General features: G+C 40.5%; 1 protein-coding gene across 3 annotated transcripts in view; it reads left to right on the top strand.

Moving 5' to 3' along the window:
• clec16a (C-type lectin domain containing 16A) overlaps window positions 1–7,466 on the top strand; it is a 45,860-nt gene extending 38,394 nt beyond the window's left edge. For 2 of the 3 annotated variants that reach the window (XM_053338245.1, XM_053338244.1), the window contains exons 22-24: window positions 595–765; window positions 2,587–2,724; window positions 4,273–7,466. In XM_053338245.1, coding sequence (XP_053194220.1) covers window positions 595–765; window positions 2,587–2,724; window positions 4,273–4,934 — 971 coding nt within the window. In that variant the 3' untranslated portion in view covers window positions 4,935–7,466. The remainder of the gene's footprint in view (window positions 1–594; window positions 766–2,586; window positions 2,725–4,272) is intronic. The other variant, XM_053338243.1, reaches the window with a different exon arrangement.
• The last annotated feature ends 4,830 nt before the right edge of the window (window positions 7,467–12,296 follow it).

The following is a 12,296-nucleotide window of genomic DNA, read 5'->3' as shown; positions in this document are numbered from 1 at the left end:
CGAACTTTGTGGTGGTTCGTTTATCATGGGATAGTAATCCGACCTCAATCTGACCCAACTACCAGGTGTACTCAGAACGTTAGTGCGAGGCGGCTCTCTTAGGCAGATGGGATTTTGCACAGCGGGATTGGAATGAGCAAATTTATTGGCCACATAATAAATAGAGGCTCAAATCTGGACAAGAACAATGTAGTACTTTTGTATTTGCAAAGTAGACCTTATTCTTGTATTTACATTCTTGGTCCCGCACCAGATACTTCTGACCAGTGAGTGAAGAGAGCTCTGTCATGTGACCAAACCAAGGGGAAAACACACCAGATTTACCAGCTCATCAGCTGTTTTGGACCAGAGCAAAGGAACTATACGTGTGAAAATGTTCTAAGAATTATTGTTCTAAAACAATAAATACTGATGGACTTAGCCATCAGTTTCTTGAACTTCCCCTTCTGATGGCGAGATTCTTTAGAATGACTTACAGAAGTAATAACATATTTGCCAACACAGCACAGTCAATGAGGATGTGAACCCTGCTAAAATAGTCACTGAAGTCAAGAAAACACTAAGATTTAAAGCAAATGTTTCCTCTGTGTGCAGCTCTGTTGGACCTGCCTGTGCAGCCCAGTGCGACGGAGGTGTTAGGTTTCGGTCAGACAACCAACGCTTCACCCAGCGGCCTGCCTTTCCGATTCTACGAGCAGTCAAGACGGGCCCCCAACGACCCCACTGCAAACAGATCAGTCTTTGCCTCCGTGGATAAAGTACCAGGTGACACACAGATAAGCAGGGTCCAGTCTCTACACACACTGCTTCAGACTATACACTTTTCATTTCAGGGAGGCAGAAACTCCACTCTCCTAATTTTATCTTTCTTTTTTTTTGTTAGACTTTTTTAAAGTTTTAAATATATTTTCTCATCGGAGCCCTTTAGAATAAGGAGCAAACAAAACACACACAGACACTGTTGTAGGAATTAGAGAGCCTTTAATCTGGAATCTGAGTGAGCATAATAACATCATAAAACACTGGCAGGTCCATGATGTATACACACTGAATCATTTACTGGAAACAGTGTTATGAGAAATAATATAAAACAGTGTGTTACTGTATCAAGATCTTTCCTTTGAAGTCTAAGAGAGAACTTTTCAGAAAGTTGCCCTGACCTTAAAACCAACAAGACGATGTTATCTGAGCAGTGGAAATGGGTTTACGATTTGATCTTTAGTGTAGAAGTGTAACCGTAATTCAAGACTTGCTGCTGATTAGAGGCTTTGTGTTGACATGTCACTCCAGAGGATACAGCAGTAACTCAATCTATTTCCTTTCATATTCAAAATTCATCCTGTAGTTTTACTGTCACCTAATCCGTTCCAGTTTAATCCGTGGTACAGGTTTAAATGACCTGCTGCAGTCCCTGAATAGCTCTCTTTGTTCGTCTTAGCAAGGAAACCTACTTCTGTAATGTGAAGCTCCTAAAATCCAGGCTTTTACACTGTGAAAATGTTTTTCTCAGGCTTTTGAGGCTTCATATATTGTAGGGCTGCAACTAACGATTATTTTGATATTTGATTAATCAGTCGATTATTTTTTCGATTAATCGATGAATCGGATAAAAAATATTTTTTCAATTTCCACCCCTTCATTCAAAAACAAAACATTATTTCAAATTGAGTATGCAAAAAAGTGCTCAAATAACATGTTGCTTCTTGGACGTCCCTGAGTTTTTAAAGTAATATTAAATTATAAATAATAATTTAAACAAAACAACTAAATGTTAAGGTCTGATAGCTTTAACACAATAACATACACATGTATGCTACACAAAAATATTTTCTGTTCAATCGACCTGAGCTGTTGGAACAATAAATAAAAGATAAATAATAAAGACAACAATTTGTCTGTGAAACTATATATTCACAGTATAAATTGTGGTTTATTTTTGTAGTTACCAGTTTTACTTTTTCTATCATTAGGCTACCATACTAACTATGTGTGCTAGATTCCCCTGTTGCTCTCCTCATCTCCTGCTGCTGACTGTGAGATCTGAGCAGGTAGAAGCTGATAGTTCACTAACTGTAACCAGGGAGCACACTGCAACAAGGTTAATAATCCACGCAGTGACATTATGTCATTGATTTGACACGCAAAAGCCATAGAAAACCCATCGTTTTTTGTGCACGTGCTTGGCAAATATTGAAAGCCAAGTTAAAATTCAACATGTATTCTCTTGTTACTAAACATACTGTGTGTTTCGGTAAATTATAGTAGTCATAAATTTAAGTTTTTAGATTAAACTCACACTCAGGCACACATCTAAACTGGACCTGACACTCACGTCTCCTTGGTTACATCATGTATGAGTGTCTGTACTGTGTCCACACAAGATTTCCAGACTTCATTTGTGTTCTTTTATATCAAACCTTGCGATGAACAAAAACAAACTGAAAGGCAACAACGTGACACCTGAAGTGAGGATGTCAGGGTCAGGAATGGTCCTGAAACAGTGATGGAGCTTCCCTAGAGTTAACACATGCGTGTGTGTGTGTGTGTTTGTGTGTGTCTATGTTCATGTGCACCGTCCCCCCCCAGGTTTTGCGGTGGCTCACTGTGTGTCGCAGCACAGTCCCTCTCCCCTCTCCTCCCCCTCGCCTCCCTCCAGTGGGAGTGGGAGCACAGGAAGATGTGACTCTGTTACTGCAAGCACTATATCAGCTCAGAGCCCCACAGGTAGCACACACACACACACACACACACACACAAGCACATACATTACCTGCATACAGAAGCACAATTGTAAAGAAGTACATGTGGTACGTTTTTGGGACAATAAAATTCGTCCTGGAGGTAGAGGTGTATTAACTCATTATATCTGCCTTATACAGTACACACGTTCCCTTATACACGGCAAGAGCACAATACGTGACTGTGGTACAGCTACACTACACATACACACACACCGCAGAAACCACTATATAGTTTGCAGTTGTATGAATTGAGTTCCAGGTATTTACTGTAAGAAGTACAGACAATCTGTAGGTGTCTACTATACATACTGTACATACTCTACTGCAGTGTTTGTTGTGTGAAATTCTGAATAGTTCCACTCTAGCCTTCAGAATACCTGTTAAACTGGTTACCGAGCTAGGCTATATCTCAGGGGACTCCCACTGTAGAACACAAAGGTCATTTTACAATCAGCTTTGTTTGGAACAGTTAGTTTCACTATAACTGAGCTGAATTCATCTGAACTGAGTAACAGAGCAGGTAAAAGTCACACCCACTGGAATCATTGGGTTTGGGAAGGCGACTAGAATGCTGAGTGTATTGGTTCCTTACGTTATCAGGTGTTAAACCGTTTCCTTTTTACAACATTGTAAACATTTAGTATCTCTTTAAATGTTTCTTATCAGCCGTCCTTAGATTGTAAGTCACAAACCTGCTAGGAAAGCTCTAAGGGTGTGCTCTCATTCATCTGTTAGGGCATTTTCCCCGTAGTATTTATTAAATAGATGTAAACAAAGGAGTGCTTCATACACTGGCTCATACCTGAGTGGCGTCAGTACTGGTTCAATCGACTGGTACATCCTTTTATGCATGATCTTTATGGTGATAGTAAATTGTCCATCGAGCATTTCCACATTTCCAAGAAGAGCAGATCAATCCATTGATTTCTAACAGTAAGCTGTCAAAGGTGGGGTTTGGTGTGCTTTTGTAGTCATGACACTGATCATTGTAAAACAGTTCTGTTGTTTCTTCTGTACTGCACCCTCACTCTTAATATGTGAGTATGTTTACATAGTAGCCGACACTGTAGTACATAGTTAAAGCCGTAGCTGCACAAACTATAGTTACTGCCGGTGCTGCTTTTTAATGTGTGATACAAATCCAGTGTGATCACCCTGTACCTCTTAATTCTGCTCTATATGACACACCTGAAACAATCTTAACCTTTTCCTAAGGCTCATTCTTTGACGCTATGAACAGAAGGCAACGATTTAAAAGGAGATTCTCGGTGAACACGCTGTGCTTTTTTAGTGAGTCAGCAGTCTGTGTGTGTCTGTCTAAATGTGTGTGTGTAGAGCTTGGGTACCCACATAGATAGAAGGTTCTCCTGGTGGTTATAAATCCTGTGTTTTATCCATGTTTTAGTGTGTCCACTGGTGATAGAATTTCTCATAAAGTTTTGAATATCTTTTAGTCGTACATAAACATTACATTAGGACCTCAGTGAGAATCCTGAAACCTCCTTCACTCTCTCCTCTTCTCTCCCTTTAGATGATGGCACGTTTTTGGAGCACACCCCTCCCTCCTCCTCGGGTGGAGAAGGTGAAGGAGGAGGAGGGGAGGTAACGCTGGTCTCCTCCGCTTTCTCGACCCCAGCTCCAGCTCAGGCCCTGGCCCCGAGCCTCACCCCGGCCTCCCAACCCACCATCTCCCTCCTCACCGACAGCGACGCCGACGCCCTCAGCGTGGAGTCGCTCACGCTGCTGCCCCCTTCCGACTCGCCGCACCTGCACCCCTGCACCAGCCACATTCCCGCAACCCTTCAGAGACCGGACGCCGCCATCCCTGAAGAGGAAGAGGACAACGATGTGGAGAAAGAGGGTGTTAGGAAAGAAGAAGAAAGGGAAGGGGAAGAGCTAAAAGAGGAGGAGCAGGAGGAGGAGGAGGTGTCTCCGACGGATGACACGGAGACAGACGCAACGCTAAAAGAGGAAACCACAACGACGGAGTTGGTCACACCCACTGAGGAGGCACCAGAAGAAGCAGAGGATAAAGAGTCTGTAGATAAAGACACTCCTGCGGGGGAACATGGAGACCTGTCCTCTGCCGCACTGCTGGAAGAAAGAGACGACTCAACATCTGCAGAGTCTGTAGAGAAAACAGAAGATACAGAGATACACACTGAAACACCAGAATCACCTGAGCTGGACTAAAATTCATTGCCCATGCACTTAAAACTCATCTCTCACACACACATATACATGCAGAGGACAGTGAAGTAACGGTAGTTAAAACTATCCAGCTTGGCTGCGGTATATTTTCATGTTGCGACCTGTTGGTAGTGCGTGATGTGTGAATAGTCTAAGAGGCTTCTGGAGGCATTCTCAACATTTGTGTTTGCACATGAAGAAAGACCCTTTTTACTCACAGAGGAAGAGACAGACAGACAGACAGATGGTGCAACTCATGGAAAGCTCAAAGCGCGTCTGGGTTCCCATGCACTGGAGTGCGTGTGTATGCAAGTGATTTTTAGCACGCGCGTGTGTCAAGGCGCGCAACCAGCAACATTTTTTTACTCATTCTGATTGATGGTTTGTCAGCTCAGAGACACACGCACGCACGCTCCACATGCTGCTGCTGCTGCTGCTGCTGCTGTGAGGTTTTAAAAGATCTGTTCTATTTTTGTGTCTTATGTTCACATAACAGTTCACCACTGCTGTTTTGTGGTGGTGGTCACTACTATGCTAAACACACTCTCATGCTGTCTCTCTCTCACACACACACGCACACACACACACACACACACACACACACAGTAAGTAAGCTGCACTAGCCTTTTAACTGCTGCATGTCAGACCTGTTTGCAGTTACTGCCACATAGAACTGCCATTGGTTAGGCATGTGTGTATGGTTGTGTTTTCAGGGTGTGTGTTCTGTATCTGATTTAGTTCTTATTCTTCCACATGTAAAGTAATGATCCATTCATTTCCCATTTACTAATCAGTGTCTGTTTTTCTTTTTTTTTTAATGTATTAAATGATCTTGAGCACACTGTAAAACATTCATTTGATGTTAACGTGATGTTTTGCCTCCCACCCACCGGTATCTCTGGCCATCATGTTCTCTTCTAAACATGTGGATGGATGAATGATGAGTAAAAGAAGCTTTTCCGATCACAATCACAGCCAGCACATAGTTGGTTACCATCGCTTTTAATGTTGATCTCTTGGGCTGACAGTTTAGGACGGGAGTTGTTTGAGTGCAGCATATCAGTGCATTTTATTTTTTAAGATATGCACCGGGAATCTACAAACTTTGACCTCAGCGGATTGATCACTTCCTTCCTTCCTGAATCCATGAATCAAAGCCTGCAGTGATGAGAATAGATCATGTGAAAGAGCTGAATGGTGCTGCAGTAGTAATACATAATGCATAGCAGTTGAGTGAGTAGTAGTAGTAGTAGGTCAGTCCATGCATTTATTCATTCATTCTATACAGTGAGAATTTCAGCTTGTGGTAATGCAGTGTACCACCTGCTAAAAAAAGTATTTCAGATTGTTTCATATGTTAAGAAAATAGATTAAAAAGTAATTTCCTTGATTAAAAGACAGTCTTGTAGAGCGATACAGTTTAATAGAGACAAATGATGTTAGACCTTTCAACTTCAGAGCTGAGTAACGTGTGTCTTTAGGTCTGCACATCGCCATAACAACACTGGGTTGAATGTATCTGCCGGTTGCCCTTCAGGCACTGACCTGGGCTCAGTATTATTCTCCATGTACATGATAGAAGGGATCATAAATGGAAACATTTAATGGTCACTTTTGCTGAGAATTTGGCTCAGTTTTAGAGTGTGACTCATTATTCCTGGAATAATGACAGCAGCAGCAGCAGGTTCCCAGAGTTGCTTTAGATAAGAACAAAAACAAAAAACACCAACAAGCTGTTTCTGAGATCATCGTCTAGGGCAAAACCTCCTCCTTCAATCAGCTGAATAAAGCTTTACTACTGCAATAATCCTAAGAGCTAATCAGTGAGGGGATGAGATGAATGTAATGGACAACTTCTCTCTCCGACAGCTGTTGTTATTTGAGCGACATGAACGGAGTCTGTGTATTTTCATCCTTGAACTCACGAACTTGATTTGTAATTCTTAGTAACAAAGCACACTCATTAATTCTTCAGAACATAGTTTTTTCCCTCTCTTATTTACTTGTTCATCTTATAGTATGCCCCTGTGTTCTAGCTCACTGTCTCATTTCCTGTGCCATTGTTATCTTAAAGTCTTAATGCTCGATCATTCTTATTTTTAACTCTGTACAGTCGAGTTTGTTAAGGAGAAATTCAGAGCAATACTCTTTTCTTTCCTTTTTCTTTCTCTTTTGTTTTTTTTAATCTGTCCTTTAGTGTTTCAATCTTGCCACTGTAAATAGCAGCAGAATGATAGTGATGAAGAGGCTTGGCACATTTGTAGAGAAGCCAGAGATAGTTTGGAGGAACACACTGCCCCATGTTATCTCCCAACAGGCCGGCGTGTTACCTCTGACCACCTACCCGAACATGCCATGCCATGCCATGCCATTGCCAAGCTTCCATTATTAAGTCTCTGATTGTAGTGTGTGTGTGTGTGTGTGTATGTAATATGTTTGTATGCTCTGTAAATGCTTTTGGCTTTTAAAAACATGTAATTATTGTTAATGAACTGAAACAGAGAATTAAATAAAGACTGCAATAAATTATTCTACTTAACAACAGGGAGGCCAGCGCACCAGCATTGTTATTGTGTTTTGCTGACATAAGATGAGACTGTGCTCAATCTCATGTCTTCATTCTCTCGTGTAAAATCCTGACCTACAGCGAGGAAGCTTGGGGTGAACAAAACACCCACACGGTGAACTTCAAACTGCAGCTTTAAATTCCATCTAACCTTACCGTGGAGGAAGAATGTCTGGCTTCCTATACTGCAGCGCTACAACTCTGTTTCAACCTGTTTTTTTTTCATGTGTAAAAGTGATGAACATAATGTCACTGAGCTTGAATTCAAAGGTGTGTGTGTGTGTGTGTGTGTGTGTGTGTGTGTGTATATGGCGGAAGTCTTGAGAGCATGACGTTGCCTTTACACTTTCTAACTTTGCGTTGTCTTCCTGGGGCTGTTGCAGGAGCCCTCAGTCACCTTGCGGTCTGTACGTGTTGCTTTTATCGCGGTTCCTCTCTTCAGGGAAGTCTCTGTGTGTGTGCGCAAACATGTGAATGGGTTCCTGGTACTGCAACGATACTGATACTGTTATTTCTCTGTACCAAACCACACTCGCAGCATTACATTGAAGTTTTGACTGTAGAGATCTTAGACAGATTTGATGATTTGGGTGTGCAGGAGATGGTGCAGTTCAAGTCTACACGCCCTTAAGTCTGCTAAGATCGCTGGTGAAGATTTTAAAGGACAGTTTCACAACTTTTCAAGTCTGTTGAAACAACAGACAGGTGCCCAAATGAACATTGAAATAGGTTTTAAATGCCACAATCATTCCCCCCTGTCCATACTGGCCATTAGAAGATCCCCTCATAATGTATTTAAAAAGTAATGTGGGTCCAATTCACAAGCCTTGTTCTGTAAAAAATAAAAACTTTCTTTTTTTTTTTTATCTGACACTCACATGAAGCTTCAGCTAACCAATTCAGACAAAATCTTGAGGGAGTTCTGGAACAGGGCCTAAAAAAAACCCCATCTTTCAAGGAATGGTTATCACTTACATGTCTGCACACCAAATATGAAGCTAACACCACCAGCTGGCCTGCTTAGCTCAGCATAAAGACTGGAGACAGGGAAACAACAAGCCTGGTACTATCCAAAGATAACAATGTCAGCCAATAGCACCTCTAGAGATCACTGATTAGCACATAATACTTTTTGTCTACTCTGTTCAACTGAGTTAGAAATGACAAGCTACAGTTACTTCCTAGAGTCTTCCTGTCAACGTAATGTGGTCAGATAACCATCAAAGATCCCAGGAAATGTACCCGTCCATCCGAGAAACAGCCCAGCAGTAATCCCTCGTAAAAGCCACCATGTCAAATGATGGCTTTAGCTTCATACTTTACAAGTAAGCAAATCATTTTATGTTTAAATTTAATCACACATCAACACATGACATTTCTTCAGCAATTGTGGCTTTTTGGGTAAATCTGTGAATCTTATCTACTGCTCAATATTTCTATAAAACAGCCTGAAAATCACTCATGCCATAAATTCTGAGATGTCTTGTTAACAAGAATTACGTTTGGTAGAAAAATAAATCCTGTGGAAGAGCCCGCAGATTTAAAAGAAACTGGTGACTAATGGTAATGTCATTGAGGAACTGTGTTGCAACATTTCTCAATGAGAATCTGTTTACAAGAAATTCAGGAATCAGTGTTTAGTCCCAGCGGCCCCAAGCGCAAGCAACCAGACAGGCTACCAGATAGTTGCAGGATAAACGCCCTGTCTGTCTATGTCATTGGAAAACCGGAGTACAGTACCAAAAAACTGATCTGTCTTCACAGCAAGTGCCAAGGTCTGTATTTTTTCTCAGCCGTGATGTGTGTGACTTTTCCAAGGAGGTGTCAGTTTACAATTTATTTCTGTAAAACGGTGTGTGTGTGTTTAAAGGACAAAAAATTCCAAGCGGAGGATTCTACAGAAATCAGCTGATAAGCACAGTCATAGAATACCTCACTTCACCTTTCACTTCTCAAAATAGTCGGGAATGTCCTGAAAACTGAAAAGCTCTGAATGAAACTATCACATATGATTCATTCCGCACCATCCCCCAGCCCCAAAAGATCACAAACACTCTTGTTTAAATCTCTAATCTCAGTTTCTAGGTAAAGCTTTAAAAAAAAAAATGTGACTTGATAACACACACGTCTCTTAAAATTAAGATATTACAACCATCTCTTATAGATCACTGACTCATGTTCCATTGAGTGTCTTTTTGTGTGTGTGTTTGTTCCACCTCTGCTTAACCTCTTCCTCAAGTTGAGATAATTATATCTTCAAACTAGTTAGGCTTTACTTGAATCAGCCTTTGAGTTTTATATATGGTATGACTCACCTTTGTGTGTGTGTGTGTGTGTATGTGTGTGTGTGTTTGTGTGTGTGTGTGCGTGTGTGGCTACATTTGTCTAGACCCAAGAGAATAAAAAGAAATCCCCAGCTACATTGCAAAGCCTTGTAATAAGGTTTGGTTTTAATGTGGGAGTTCTTTTCAAGTAGGCCTATGAGGAAAGCGTTGGAGGTCAGATTAGAAATTAAAAGTATACTACACTGTTGTGCAAAAGCAATACTTTCATAAATGTCATAAATTGAGAAATTAAGACAAAACCATTCTGCCCTCTAAAGATAATTTCATTTGCATCTACTTCCCACACATAATGTTATACATGTTATCAATATCCAGTTAGAAGGGAAGATATCTAATATTTTAAAGCTGCATAGCAGTCTGGCTAGCTTAGCTTAGCATGGCTCTGTCTGAAGGTGCCAAAAACCGCCATTAATTAATACATTACAATTAGGCCTAGTGTAAAACTAGCAGAGACCAATTAACTTACTGTTTAACTTAAATATTGCTTATGCGCTGAGCTAGCTAGCTAATAGACTAATTGACTAATTAACAAACATACAAGCTTATTTCTACATTTTGTGTGTTTTATGAATTCAGCTTTGTGGTAAGCTAAACTAACTCTACTGGTACTACTGGTCATTTTTGAGTTCACAGTCAGAATTTTCAACCAGAACACCTTCTTAAGTTGGATTTCCAACGCCACTAAATCCAAATCCAAGATGGCTGCTCCACGTATCATCAGTGTGAAAGCTATAGTAATACATTGTTTATTAGCACTTCTGTCTAGTTTGTGTCTCTTCAAATCAGTCATACACAAAATACTGTCCAACCTCTATCTGTGGACATATTGCTACAGTGTTTGTATGTATTAATTACAGTATAATGTGTTGTTACCAACTGGTATTGCTAACAATCACTAACATTGGCCACAACATTTTTCTGACTTGTACTGGAACGCAGTCAACTTGGGTATGACGTTATTCCCTGTTCTAACTTTCGAGGTAAATGAAATGTAGCATAACCTCTCAGCAATAAACGAGTGAGGGGTTTTCCCAAAATGTCAAAGTATCCCTTTAATTAATGCAGACTCTCCAAATAGAAACCCGTCAGTGAGATTGTAGATTATATAAAACTACATTTTTGGAACATTATTTCCTCCTGTGAATAATGACAGGATTTTTTTCAGCAGCGATACCGTGAAAACAGAATGACGTATGTTTAGTTTGGATACTGAGTAGACCAGAAGGGAGAACTGAGAGCAGAGGCAGCCTGCCAAAGTCTGGGAATGAACAGAAGAAAACCCCATTGTTATTCTTAAAAACACACTGGGAAATCTCGCCATTGTTTTTGGGTCATCTGATACTACTCACAAGCTGAATCCTCTACATTTTAGAATGGAAATTAAAAAACCTTTAATCAATGCACTTGGGAACGGAAATCTTTTACTATGAATAAGACAAGAAGGAAGTCTCATTATTGAATGCCACAACAACTCAGCTTGGTTGAATGCAATGGCTGGGTCTAAGAATGCGTAAGGTGCTTAAGGCCACAGTTTAATCACTATCATTAGTGTTTGATATTCCAGTTCTCATGGAGTCTGTGAGTTTTGTAGATTTCAACTTATTTTTTGTCCAATGTGGAAGTCGATTCCTCAAACAAGCTAATTCTCCTATGAGTCACACTCTGTAACAGGGGATACCCAGCCTGTTTTAGTCTTGCCACACCCAATACACAAAGATGATATTTCTGTCAACGTTTATTTCACTCTGCTTAGTTACATATTTTTTCTTAATATGTGCTACATACAAAAAGTACATTATTCAGAACTAAATTTAAATCCACACTGTAAATCTTACCCTGACCTTGATCAAATATGTCTCTGCCTAACCACTAACCCCAAAAATGTCCCACTTCCTCCTGAGGAAAATTTTAATGTGTACTATGTCCTCATAAGGTTCTAAGTACTTGTGTGAACAGACACTCACATACACACACACACACACACACACACAATCACACACATCAGTATGTGTCACCTCTGGCCTGTTTCTGGTAAGTATGTGTGCGTCTAAGCGTAACAGTCCATTTACTACAAAGTAACCCCACCCACCTGTCACTTTACCCTACAGAGATGAATCACTGTGGTGACGATACTGTACACTACGTAGTCACACTTCCTGTCTGTCCTATTGTCTACAACAAAGTGCATACAGACAATGCATACAGACTGTGTGATTGATTATGAGGGTGTGTGTGTGTGTGTGTGTGTGTGTGTGTGTGTTTGTCTGTCCCTCCGTCTCACTCTTTCTATCCACACCTACAAACTCCTACTCCTGCAGGTGTCAAAATTTGCTGAACAAGCATACCATTCACTAATGACACAATCAAAAAAGTAAAAACAAAGTTTAAGTAGTTTAAATATTTTAATAATATATAATAAACATAATACAAAAAAGACAAAAATACTAGGCTCAT

This window comes from Scomber japonicus, chromosome 18 (assembly GCF_027409825.1).
Source record: "Scomber japonicus isolate fScoJap1 chromosome 18, fScoJap1.pri, whole genome shotgun sequence".
Classification (NCBI taxonomy): domain Eukaryota; kingdom Metazoa; phylum Chordata; class Actinopteri; order Scombriformes; family Scombridae; genus Scomber; species Scomber japonicus.
This window is presented reverse-complemented; position numbering and strand designations above follow the sequence as displayed.